This window comes from Giraffa tippelskirchi, chromosome 9, assembly GCF_054371585.1.
Source record: "Giraffa tippelskirchi isolate mGirTip1 chromosome 9, T2T-mGirTip1v1.2.pri, whole genome shotgun sequence".
In the NCBI taxonomy this organism is placed as follows: Eukaryota; Metazoa; Chordata; class Mammalia; order Artiodactyla; family Giraffidae; genus Giraffa; species Giraffa tippelskirchi.
The window spans coordinates 22,293,423-22,307,322 of NC_137283.1; the positions used below are offsets into that span (position 1 = coordinate 22,293,423).

The 13,900-nt window shown below is 42.0% G+C and overlaps 2 protein-coding genes across 2 annotated transcripts in view; one reads left to right on the top strand and one right to left on the bottom strand.

Annotated features, from left to right (window-relative positions):
- Positions 1 to 13,900, bottom strand: part of TRNT1 (tRNA nucleotidyl transferase 1) — an 89,235-nt gene that overhangs the window by 52,573 nt on the left and 22,762 nt on the right. The window lies entirely within an intron of this gene.
- IL5RA (interleukin 5 receptor subunit alpha) overlaps positions 1 to 13,900 on the top strand; it is a 40,908-nt gene that overhangs the window by 9,680 nt on the left and 17,328 nt on the right. The window contains exons 6-9 of the mRNA XM_081528704.1: positions 3,398 to 3,551; positions 3,626 to 3,813; positions 6,280 to 6,425; positions 9,585 to 9,723. Coding sequence (XP_081384830.1) covers positions 3,398 to 3,551; positions 3,626 to 3,813; positions 6,280 to 6,425; positions 9,585 to 9,723 — 627 coding nt within the window. The remainder of the gene's footprint in view (positions 1 to 3,397; positions 3,552 to 3,625; positions 3,814 to 6,279; positions 6,426 to 9,584; positions 9,724 to 13,900) is intronic.

Consider the following 13,900-nt stretch of genomic DNA (forward strand, 5'->3'; position numbering starts at 1 on the left):
GAAGCCCCCTTTTTTCCATCCGATGCACGGAGGGATGCTGTTCCTCTCAGAACTCATTCAGGGATGCTGTGCTACTCATGTGGCACAACACACAACATGACATTCTTTATCTTTCACAATAAATAGATGTTAACCCTGCCATGCTGGACTGCATTTCCCTGTGGGCAGGGCAGAGTCTCCTGCTTTCCCGCACCAGCATACAAGTAGCATGTGCTTCAGACATAGTGTTCCCTGTTACACTGGTGGGTTTGTTTATAATTCTATGACCTCTCAAATGAAATTGAAGAAAACTGTGCTGACAGTTCACAGAAGCCATGAGACTGGATAACTTGAGTGCCACGAGGAAAGAGATTAACACCTATTATGTCTATATGGTCCTTCTGTGGAAAGCTGGAGTTTCTAATACTTAAAACCAGTGACACTTACAATTCAAACCTTGAAAACACACACACACAGAGAACAGAGAAAGAAAAGGGGAGAACAGGCCACCGAGTCTTGGGATGTGTGTGTGTGCACATAGCAACAATGGCCTTGGCCAGTCTAGCTGTGGCTAATAGTCATACTATCCTCTCATCACATCATTGCATGAAAAGGCCATGCCTCCCGCATCGTACGTGTGACCAAGAGCAGCGTCATGAAGATCTTCCCATTTACTCGGTAGAACATGATGTATGGACTATACGGCGGCCAGTTCACAATAGGCTTGATGTTACAGGCAGAGACTAATCTGAGGCAGACAGACGGCAGACAGAAGACCACAAATACAAGTCGGCATCTGCTGTACACTAAAGCACATTTCCACCTCCCTGCAGTGAGTAACTGGAGTGGGCCTGTAACAAGCCTTTCAGAATTACATTTCTGCAACCTCAACTGCTCTCTGAGCACACTGATGTGGGGTAACACTAATGAAAACTTCATTATTTCTGCCTTGAATCAGACTGAATTCACACCACATCATTTCTTAGAAGGAAACTGGGAGAGCAGCAGACCTCAGAAACTCTAAACTCTACTTCGCACCGATTATCTGGTCATTTAGTGCCTGGAGAGAGTATATATGCACATATACACACACACATATATGTGTGTATATATGAAGTTATGTGCGTATGTGTGTGTATGCATATGTATACATATATAAGGGCTTCCCAGGTGGCACAGTGGTAAAGAATCTGCCTGCCAATGCAGGAGCCACAGGAGACTCAGGTTCGATCACTGGGTCTGGAAGATCCCATCAAGGAAGGCATGGCAATCCACTCCAGTATTCTTGCCTGAAAAATTCCATGGACAGAGGAGTCTGGTGGGCTACAGTCCATGAGGGTCACAAAGAGTCAGACACGATTGAGCAACCAAGCATGCACGCACAAGTGTGTGTGCGTGTGTATATGCGCACACACCGTACATATATATATACACATATTCACATATATACACATACATATATACTTGCATACATATACATTGCTGTACAGCAGAAACACAGTATTGTACAGCAAAGTGAATTAGCCACACATATACATATAGCCCCCAAATAAATTCAAAGTTGATTAAAGACCTAGATGTAAAGTCAGACACTAAAAAGTTCTTAGACCAGAACACAGGCAGAATACTCTTTGACATAAACTGCAGCAAGATCTTTTTTGACCCACCTCCCAGAGTAATGAAAATAAAAACAAAAGTAAACAAATGGGATCCAATGAAACTTAAAAGCTTTTGCATAGTAAAGGAAACCATACACAAGTCAAAAAGACAATCCTCAGAATGGGGGAAATATCTGCCCACACAGCAACTGACAGGGGTTAATCTCCAAAATATACAAACAAACAATGAGGCTCAATATCAAAAAGACAAACAACCCAATCAAAAAATGAGCAGAAGACATAAATAGAAATTTCTCCAAAGACCTAAAGATGGCCAACAAACATATAAAAAGATGATCAACATCACTAATTATTACGAGAAATGCAAATCAAAACTACAACAAGGTATCATCTCACACTGGCCATAACAGTCATCATCAAAAAATATATACATAAACGCTGGAGAGAATGTGGAGAAAAGGGAACCCTCCTACTCTACTGGTGGGAATATAAATTAATACAACCACTATGGAGAACAGTATGGAGGTTCCTCAAAACACTAAAAATAGAGTTACCCTATGACCCAGCAATTCTATTCCTGAGCATATACTTGGAGAAAATTGTATTTCAAAAAGATACATGCAACCCAATGTTCACTGCAGCACTATTTACAATAGCCAGGGCACAGATGCCACCTAAATGTCCATCAATAGAGAAATGGATAAAGAAGATGTGATACATATACACAATGGAATATTACTCAGCAATAAAAAAGGAGCCAAAGTGTGCCATTTGCAGTGATGTGGATGGACCTACTGTCAAACAGAGTGAAGTAAGTCAGAAAGAGAAAAACAAGTATCATATATTAAGAAGGAAATGGCAACCCCCTTCATTATTCTTGCCTGGAGAATTTCATGGACAGAGGATCATGGAGGGCTAAAGTCCACGGGGTCACAACTGAGCAACCAAGCACCACACATGTGGAACCTACAAAGATGGTACAGATGAACTTATCTGCAAAGCAGAATAGAGACACGGATATTGAGAACAAACATACCAAAGGGGAAGAGGGAGTAGGGTGAATTGGAGACTGGGGTTGACATATATACACCACTACATATAAAACAGACAACTAATGAGAACACATTCTATAGCCCAGGGAGCTCTACTCAATGCTCTATGGTGACCTAAAGTAGACTTTAATACACTAGTGTGTGTACTGAGTCTCCAAAGAGGCAGTGTTCTTTTGCAATGTTGCCAAAACTACTTTCCTTTTGAGCAGCAATCTCTGTTATTCATGAAGCATTTGGATAGTACCTAATGAAACACTTCATTCTCTGATGCAAAGTGGCATTGGAGACCTTCTTCAACTAGCTCTCTCAGTCATAACTAGTTATTGACGATGGAGCATCAGAACCCTGAGGCTGCTGTATACCAAGTTCTGAATGACAATATATCACACTGCTCTTGAATTCTGATATCTATCACATATAAACCCTCCCTGCAAAGAAGCTGCAAAACTTTTGAAGTCAGAGAGTAGGGCTTAGTCATTTTAGTTCATCCCCCAGAAGGCTGACCTTTTGCAAATAGGTTTCTATAACTGTGTGATGACAATTACTTTTTGATGTCCCCAATCCCTACAGGTTTAAAAGAAACTATCAAAAGCTATCGTGGCAATGCTTTGCTCTTTAAAAAAAAAAAAAAATTGTTGGAATAGAATTAACTTACAATGTTGTGTTACTTTCCACTGCACAGCAAAATGTGAAACAATTCATGTCTATGTATATCTGCTATTTTTTCTCCAATTTTTGACCATCTAGGGTCTCCTGGAACCGAGATTGTGAATTTAACTTGCACCACAAACACGAAGGCAGATAATTACACACACTTACGACCATACCAAGTTTCTCTTCACTGCACCTGGCTTGTTGGCAAGGACGCCCCTGACGATACACAGTACTTCCTCTACTATAGGTTAGTATCGATTTTCACTTATGTGAATGGGTTGTTTCCTCCAGCCTTAAAAACTTATGAGTGTTCCAATATAGGTATCGCTCTTGGATTGAAGAATGTCAGGAATACAGCAAAGACGACCTGCAGAGACATGTTGCCTGCTGGTTTCCCAGGACTTTCATCAATAGCAAAGGGCGAGACTACCTTGCAGTATATGTTAACGGCTCCAGCAAGGAAGCTGCGATCAAGCCTTTTGATCAGCTCTTTGCCCTTCATGCCATTGGTAAGACAGGCTTGACACAAAACCAGAATAACTGAACTGCAGAATCTCAGCCATGGGAGGGTTTATAAATATCACCTAGTTTGGCTACTTATCTAATACTGAACGGCCATATGGCTCCTGCTTAAAAACCACAGGGTCAAGGTTTCTCGGCCTCGGCGCTACTCATATTATCTGGCCGAAGAAGTGTCTGTGGGGCTGTCCTGTGCTTTACAAGGTGTTCAGGAGCAGCCCTGGTCTCTACCTGCTAGACGCCAATAGCAATCCACCCCCATTCTCAACTTGTGACAATAAAAAATTTTTTAGGCTTTTTTTTAACCTCAATACCTAATGATCATTACTTTTTTTAATTTTAGTTTTATTGAGGTAAGAGAGGTAAGAGGTAACATGAGATTTACCCTGCAACTCTTTGGTGCACAATACAGTATTGGTGGCTATAGGGACAATGCTGAACAGCAGATCTCTAAAACTTACTCCTCTCTTTTTTTTAACTTTTGATTTTACATTGGAGTAGAGCCAATCAACAATGCTGTGACAATTTCAGGGCACGGCAGTGACTCAGCCATACATACACCTATATCTGTTCTCCAAACTCCTCTCCCACACAGGTTGCCACATAACATTGAGCAGAGTTCTGTGTGCTATACAGTAGGTCCTTGTTGGTCCTAGTAATTCCCCAGACATTTCAAAATGTCCCGCAGGGAATAAAATCCACCCTAGCTGAGAATCCAGGGAAAGTGAGCTCACTGCTGAAAGAAGCCCAGACCACCACTCAGCAGCTCTGGCTGGTCTTGTGAAATGTCTGCCCACGGATCCTGTGACGGGTTGGCATCACCCCCAAACAAGTCTGACTCCGTCTCCACAAGAAGGTCCCTCAGCTATCCAAAGGCAGCCAGGTTTCTCATCCTGAGCTCTCTCTTCCCCAAACCACTGGCCCCCAACTTCTCATGCATTCCTCTCCCAGTCCTCCACCCTCTGGACTCTCTCCTCTGGGTGTTCTTGGGTTAGTGGATCTCCCTCACCATGTGATTCTCTGACTGAAGCATATGAGCTAAGCTTCTGCTTGTTCACTTTTCAAAACTAAGATCTTCTCCCTCATCCTAAATATTTGTACTAATGAAACTCATCGGGAGCCCTTCACAGAGCACTTCTGACTCTCAATGTTCACGGTTTCCGTGACGCGGGGTTATCAGTGCAGACTGTGGATCCCAGCTTCTCCACCCCCTCGCTGAGTGACCTCAGACAAGCTGGTCATTTCTCTGTGCCTCAGGCTTTTCACCTGAAATATGAGGAGAAATCAGTTCTTCCTACAAGGTCTTGGTGACAATTAAGTATGTTAATAATTATAAAGTGTTTAGAATGGTGCCTGGCCTAAGTATCCAATAAATATGCAAAATGTTATTATTTAAAGGATGTGGTTTGTGACATACATATTTGTTTCTACTTGTCCATCATCCATATGTGTATCAAGTGGAGTATAACTTTGTTTAAAGAATCAGAGTACTTGCTAAAGAGGTTATACAATTCTCTTCAATAGCATATTTCAATAGCATATTTTAGGTCATATTAGATGACCTAAAAATGTCACTTTCATTAAAATAGGTAATAAAAAATACTGAGAGAGACCTATGAAACAATGATATTAATATGAAAATGGACACAGCCTGGGACAGACTATGGGCATTTATTTTCTTGTATGATTTTCATTTTATTGAGACCAATTCCTCATATTACTAAAAGAAATAAATGTTCTCTTGGTGAAAAACGTTTTGGCTTAGGGGATGGCAGGCACTGGAGCCAGTGGGCCCCATTCTTAGTTTGTCCCTATGATTCAGTAATTGTGAGATCCAAGTCACATAACTTTAGACAAGTCCATCACTTAGAAATAATTTCCACCCATATCAAGCGGCCATAAAACAATCAAGTGAGATCTCAGGGGAAAGAATTATGGAGTTATAAGCAAAGACAAATTTAGCCCAACCCATTCTTTTTCTGTAAGAAAAAACCAAATCCTCACAACAAACGAAAACAAGATACACAAACCAAAATAAAATAAAAACTGAGGCCCAGAAAGGGGAAGTGATCAGCCCAGCCACACACCTGTTCCATAGCACAGGGCTTAGTTGGGTCTCCAGGACACCTTCTCTCCAGGAACAGGTTTACCCTTAGGTCGGCCCAACTCAGGAAGTAAAAATGGGTGGTGGGGTGGGCCTTAATAAGCTGAAGGAAAGGGCATTCAACCATTTGAGACCGTTTAAGTTGGAATTTTTGAGGTTTATAGGAGATCTCTCTCCTATAGCTGTAAGATGGGAGTCAGATGTGAGCTGCCGGAGTTCTGCGGCTTGCAGATTTGTTGGTTAAATGCTGGAGGAAAATACTTGAGAATATGTAGCTTAGAAATACCTTGAGAAATGTGGGTGGACTGGACTTAACCAACCATGATCACTGAGCTCTTGTTCTCTAACACAGATCGAGTAAATCCTCCAGCGAACGTCACAGCAGAGATCAAAGGAACCTGTCTCTCTATCCACTGGGAAAAACCAGTTTCTGCTTTTCCAAGCCACTGCTTTGATTATGAGGTGAAAATTTACAATGCAAAGAAAGGATATTTTCAGGTAATGATTCCAATCATTCCATTATTTGATGACAGATTTCTTTAAAAAAAAAAAAAAATCTTGTCCATTTGACAGCTCTGGTTATAGCCTGGAACTAACAAAGTCAAAGGTAACTTATGTCTATCTCAGTTTGTAAAAATAAATCAAACCTTACTGGTTTTTTGTCTTGAAAGGACCTATTTTGGGTTGAAAATAATGTGAAGGATCAGATAAAAGTTCATTAGCACTGTTGGGGAAATGGTGCAGCTGCTATGGAAAACAGTACGGGGATTTCTCAAAAATTAAAAATAGAATTATCATATGACCCAACAATTCTACTTCTGGGTACATATCCAAAAAAATTGAAAGCAGGGTCTCAAAGACCTTTGAACAACCATGTTCACAGCAGTATTACTCACAACAGGCAAAAGGAGATGGGCTGCACAATGTGAATGTACTTTTACTGCTGAACTACACACTTAAAAATGGTTAAGATGGTAACTTTTTGTTATGTGTGTTTTACCACAACTTAAAAAAAAAACGCCACCTCATTAGCCCTAAAGGACAAAAAGTTCAAGGGGAAAGGAGCTGAGTGAAAGTCAATATTTATTAAGCATCAACTATAAGTTAAGCTTTGTTAGTACCTGGTTTAATTGCTCAGTCATATCTGACTCTTGTGACCCCATGGACTGTAGCCTGCCTGGCTCCTCTGTCCATAGAATTTTCCAGGCAAGAAGTGGAGTGGGTGGCTATTTCCTTCTTCAGGGGATGTTCCTGAGCCAGAGACGGAAAATAGGGTCCCCTGCATTGCAGGCAGATTCTTTACCAACTGAGCCACCAGGAAAGGCCCTTGTTATACTTACAGTTTCTCTATTATACAATTATACAATGATCATTCCCATCTTACAGGAAAGTGAGACGTAGAGAGATTAAGTAAGTTGCCCAACATCACAGAGCAAAGTAAAAAATTGGAGGAGTCAGGATTCAAACTCCTGCCTTGCAAATTCAATTAGTTTAACAAAGATTTTTTACAAGCTGGCTTCTTAGTGGGAGGTGGACAAATAGGCGCTGTTTCTGCTCTCAAGGGGCCTGGTCTGCAGGATGCACTCGCCCAGTCTCAGAGCTGCCTGACCAAGAGGTCACGTGGATACAAAGCAGGGAGGCAACAAAGCAAGCTCCAGGGCCTCCACTTTAGGGAGAAGAACCGAACAGAATTTTGAAGGATGAATAGAAACCTGTCTAGTGGGAGAAGCAGAGGAGGACTTTAGCCAGCACTTGCCCAGGTAAATATGGCAAAAAACTGGCTTTCTTTTTAAAATTTCTAATCCCCCATATACTGGTATGATTTGCTAGAAAAATCAAGTATAGCCTAAGACAAGCCCAGTGATCCTGAGCTTGGATGCCATGGTAATGTCAAATTGCTATGAGAGCTCCCAAATTATTGTCTCCATTTGTATATTTCCTCATTGAGGACCACAACAAACAGCCCTCCCTCACGCCAGTCCTCCAACACACTTGGAGTGGTCAGGGCCCTAGGCAGGAGGAGTAACCAAGGCTTGAGAGAACATGGTTCCTTCAGCCAAGTGGCAGTAATTCAGTCAGCTGGACATAAGACCAACACTGGAATCATAACTCTAGCTCTGACATTAGGACTTCTCCCAGAATGACTCTAAGATTTTGCTTGGAAAAAGTAGTTTCTCCTTTTAAAACCATGGCCATTAGCAATGGAAGCCACTGGAGTGTTTTACTCCATAGAGAAATGTGAACACATATGGAGAAATGCAGAATTATTTTGGTAGCAGCATAAAAGCTGGGTATGGGTAGAGAGAACATGTGGAGATAGAAATAGCAGTCTCATGGCTACTGTAATGGTCCAAGCAAAAATTGATGAGACGTAAAATGGCAGTGTTTTTAGAGTAGAGACAAGGAAGGGAGAAATATATCCAGGAGTATGTAACGTGGAGGCCCCAGGGACATAAACTTGGTTTGGGGCAGAGGGAATTAGCTGCATGGTGAAGACACTGAGCAGCAGAGGGAATATAGAAGGCTTTGTGAGAAAACAGCCTCAATTCAACACTATACAATGTTAGTCTATGTTGCCTATGACAAATTGGAATTTACTGAGTGTATATTACTAGGTTGGAATACCCAAAATGGTTGTTTTTGCATATCAAAAATGGATTGTTCATAGTTTTAATGTGATAGTTTTAAAATGATAGTTTTAATGTGATTCAACCCAAATATTTTTAAGCTTGGCCTTTACAAAGTTAGGGCTTCTTTATTTGATAATCCATTGGATTGATGGTATTATTCCTATTTTACAGATGAGAAAACTGAGGCTCAGAGAGGTCAAGCAACTTGCTCTGCATTTAGTTAGAGGTTAGAGCTAGGATTCAAGCCCCCTTTTCCTAGATTCAAGGGCCCTGCTCTTTTCTACTTCCTTATGCACCCTCCACCCGTCACTTCTCCTCCCCACCCGCGGCTGGGAGTGACACATTGAAACAGGGATCAGCAAGCTTTTACAGTAAAAGGTCACAGAGGAGATATTTTAGGCTTTGTAGACCGTGCTGCTTTTGCCAAAATTACTCAGCTCTGCCACAGATACAAGCAAATAGGCATAACTGCATTCCAGTAAAACCGTTTGTGGATACTGAAATTTCAATTTCATGTAATTTTCATGTGTCACAAAATACTCTTTATATTTTTCAATTGTTGAAAAATACATAAGTCATTCTTAGCTTGCAGTTTCTGTAAAAACAGGCAGCACGCCAGATATGTCATAGACTGCACTTTGCTGGCACCTGTTGAGTGTGATGGAAGCCATGGGATGTAGTTAGGTGATTACAGAATATCTTGGGACAAGATGAGGGGAGTTACACATCCTGCTATGGGCCACTCCAGTCTTTCACTCTGGAAATATCAGTTGGACCCAGATGGATCATTGAGATCTTACAATTGCCTATTTTATTTATTTTGGTTGTTAGGTTTCCATCGAAGGATGACTGCCAACACATCCATACTGAAGTGATCCAGAAGACACTAAATGATGTGTGTCTTACTGATTTTAAACTGGTTGCTGAACACTGAGTCACCTGCATATGGCCTTTTGGTCTAGTCATTGGCATAATTTAAATAGCATGTTCCGAAGAGTCTTATCATGTTTTTTTTTTTTCCATTTAGACAGAAAAAATGACAACCAATACACTCATTACCATAACTGATGATGTTTCTAAGTATTACATTCAAGTGAGAGCAGCAGTGAGCCCCGTCTGCAGAGCGACGGGGCTCTGGAGTGAGTGGAGCCAACCTATTCACGTGGGTGAGTAACTCGTGCTTATTTTAAAGCAAGTGGCCTTACTTGTGGTTGTAACAGATACTCCTGGAAAGTGGACATGTTCACTTCTGAGTCTTGAAATGCTTTCACTGTCTCTGCTATGCCTTATCCTGTCAGTTGGCTTGCTGCCTTTCTGACCAGAGGTGGATTTACCATAAGAACAGTGAAGTTTAAACATTCAAGCTTCTCACGAGCACAAGCTCTTCCAAAGTTTGGTGACTGTTTATTTTTTTCAGATTACCTAATTGCACTTCTATCCAATTTTTCCAAAATATGTTTTTTTAACTTTGATATAATTATAAATTCATATGCAGTTGCAAAGAAACACGCTGAAAGAACTCATGTAGACTTCATTTGGTTTCTTTCAGGAGGAACCTCTTAAAAACCTGCACTGCAATAAGCTACCCAAAAAAAGTGGCAAGGAATCAATCCACCAATCTTATTCAGATTTAACTGATTCTATATGTATGATTCTCATTTGTGTGTGTTATTTAGTTCTACGCAATTTTATTCCATGCATAGGTTCATGTATCTGTTACCACAAGGGTTCCTCTTTGTGCCCTTTTACACGCACATTCATCTCTCTCCTCCTTCATTCCTAACCTGCCAACTACTAATCTGGTCTCCATTTCTGTAATTTTTCCACACCTAATTTTGAATTCTTATTTTTGTTTCATTTCATAAAGAAGATTCCAAAACTGAATAAGGTCAAGGTCCACAAAATCTGGATTCAGACCCGGGCCTCCAGAAAAAACAGACCTCAGTTCTGTTCAGTTGCTCAGTCATGTCTGACTCTTTGCGACCCCATGGACTGCAGCACGCCAGGCCTCCCTGTCCATCACCAACTCCCAGAGCTTACTCAAACTCATGTCCATTGAGTTGGTGATGCCATCCAACCATCTCATCGTCTGTCATCCACTTCTCCTCCCGCCTTCAATCTTTCCCAGCATCAGGGTCTTTTCATATGAGTCAGTGCTTCGCACAAGGTGGCCAAAGTATTGGAGTTTCAGCTTCAGCATCAGTCCTTCCAATGAATATGCAGGACTGATTTCCTTTAGGATGGACTGGTTGGATCTCCTTGCAGTCCAAGGGACTCCCAAGAATCTTCTCCAATACCACAGTTCAGAAGCATCAATTCTTCAGTGCTCAGCTTTCTTTATAGTCCAACTCTCACATCCACACCTGACTATTGGAAAAACCATAGCCTTGACTAGATGGACCTTTGTTGGCAAAGTAATGTCTGTTTTTTAATATGCTGTCTAGGTTGGTCGTAACTTTCCAAGGAGTAAGCATCTTATAATTTCATGGCTGCAGTCACCATCTGCAGTGATTTTGGAGCCCCCCAAAAATAAAGTCTGTCATTATTTCCATTGTTTCCCCATCTATTTGTCATGAACTGATGGGACCAGATGCCATGATTTTAGTTTTCTGAATGTCGAGTTTTAAGCCAACTTTTTCACTCTCCTCTTTCACTTTCATCAAGAGGCTCTTTAGTTCTTCACTTTCTGCCATAAGTGCAGTGTCATGCGTATCTGAGGTTATTGGTATTTCTTCCAGCAATCTTGATTCCAGCTTGTGCTTCATCCAGCCCGGCATTTTGCATGATGTACTCTGCATATAAGTTAAATAAGCAGGGTGATAATATACAGCCTTGATGTATTCCTTTCCCGATTTGGAACCAGTCTGTTGTTCCATGTCTAGGATTGGGCACCGCCTGTACTCCTATATTGGTTCTGCAGATGTTTTTGTTTATGATTAAATTGACTAGCTTACTAGGCAAATAAGGTGATCATTGTATCTGTCTGTGGGATCGGAGAAGGGTGATGATGGTGGCTCTGAATGAAGGGGCAAATTTCCATTTGTCCTCTATGTCAGATGGTGATTCTATAAGTTGGAGAGGTGGTCTTGCACCATGAAGCTAGAACATGCATTCCCTGTGTTCGTTGTCACCTGTGTATCCTGACCATGCAGGGGGGGCATTGTATGAGAGAAAAGGACAGTTAATAAAAACAACTACTGTTTCTCAAAACTCTGGAGTCTTCCATAGCAAGCTCAAGTTTCATACTAGCCTTGACACATGCTAACTACTTGTTCAGCCTAGAATAGACACTTCTCTCTGCCCATCCTCGGACTCCCAGAACTGAGGAGACAATATCCACTTCTCCTGCCTCACAGGTTATTGTGAAATAGAAACAACAATGTCAGCAGATAAGATTTATTGTTCACTACCTGCTCCTCCCTAAGCACTAAGCCAAAGGCTTTACACACACCCTTTCACCAATCCTATCCACAAAACTGTTTTGTACATGAGAAAAAAAAGTTTTGAACATTTAGACAGTTTGCTTAATTCTGCATGGCCAGAAAGTGGCAAAGAAGGAATTCAAACCCAGGCTGACTGACTCCAACACCTGAGCTCTCAGCCCTACAGCACTGTGGCTGGGGTGCTACAAGCTAAAACCCTGAACAAATTAAAGACTCATTTAAGAGATCCTGGTAGCTAACTGTGTGGTTATGGCTTGTCAAGCCTTGTGCATGTCATATACCGCATCCTATGAGGTAGTTAATGACAGGTACTAAAGGAGAGATTTCTTTCTTTCAGCTAATGCTATGACTTTCTATTATTTAGAAATAAGACACTTAGGCTACCGAGTGTCTCTGCAGGACATTCCTGGTCAGTGCCCACTGGCCCATGTGGATGTTAGGCCAGATCAAAGACACAGCAGGGAGATTTCCAAGGAACGCTGGGGAAGACAAGCGAAGGCCTGAGGGATGGAATACGGTTCTGAGTCTGCACGGCCTTGTTGAGTTGCTGAGTTTCCCAAGGGGAAAGGTGCCCCTAGAGTTGTGCCACTGGATCAGTACCACCTTGTAGCTCTGCCCTCATATGACCCTACTGGGACCCAGAGGAGCAGCAAGAGCGTTCCTGGGAGAGGGAACTGAAAGGAAAAAAGGAACTGAGAAAACAGGCCAAATGCCCCTACTTCATGGTTCGGCCAAGGCCAGTCTTTCCCCCTCCCCCAACCCCCTCCTTCCCAGGTTGAGGCCCCAACCTGAAAAAGCAGACCCAGCACACACAGCCCCCCGGCCCCCGCCCCACCAACGTTGCTTCAACTGTACAATCAAGATCCACTCTGCTCCCCAAGAGGGGACCCAATGGGAGAAACACAAATCCATCACAAGGAATTTTCAACAAGGTTATGAATTTCATCAAATGCTCATACTGGAAGCTTAATTTTGATTACCTGCATTTGGTGGATTTTTGTCTTAATGCTTTGTTATTCCCCAAAGGCACAAAAATCACTGGCCCCAAAGCATTGCTATTTCCAGGTGGCTTCCCAACATTACTGCACACACAGTTTCAGAGATTTTTATTTTTTCTCATGCTGTTGGAGGACCTCAAACTAACTTGGAGACCACGGTGGGCACCTCAGAACTGTGGAGCCAGTTCTAATGTCTTCTAATGTCTTTGTGTTCTGAACTCTCATCAGTGTTGACTGTGAAGAGTTTAAAACTTAGCAAGAAAGCGAGAGACAAATCAGGAGATCTTGGTTTTCGCTGTGGCTGTGCCAGCGTCTAGCTCTCTGATTGAAGTTAGAGATGCAGAGATTAACATTTCATGAGCCTAGTAATCAGAGACTGTAAGGAGAGACAGATAACTTCAGGTCGTCCGAAGGCAGGGCCATCTGTTGTCACCCCTGCAGGGGACAGAGTGGCTGCCCCTGACCTAGTCAGTCACCCCTAATCACCCCAGGTCTCAGCTTCTTCCCTGTAACAGGTGAATTTCCTCCTTTGTAAGTTCTTTCCAAATCTGCCTTCCACATTCCCGGTTCCCCTACCCCTTGCCGTGACAGCCCCCTACCAAAGTGCTGAGGGAGATCGTTACCTAGAATGAGAGTTTATTTTAAGCTTGTTTTTAATTTATTATTCACTCTGCACTTTAGAGCTGACGCCCCATTATTATTTTCTAAACAACAGCTTCCCGGTTTGGAACTGGGTTCATTATCCTTTGCCCTCAGGTATGCCTCCCCGCCATCATCACGGCAAATCTTATTTCATTTACTGCCACCCTGGTCATGAAGATGCACTGATTAATATTACCACTCACCTTATAAATCCATCCTTTCTGGAATTTACTCCCATGCTCAGTTTAGGATCATTAGTG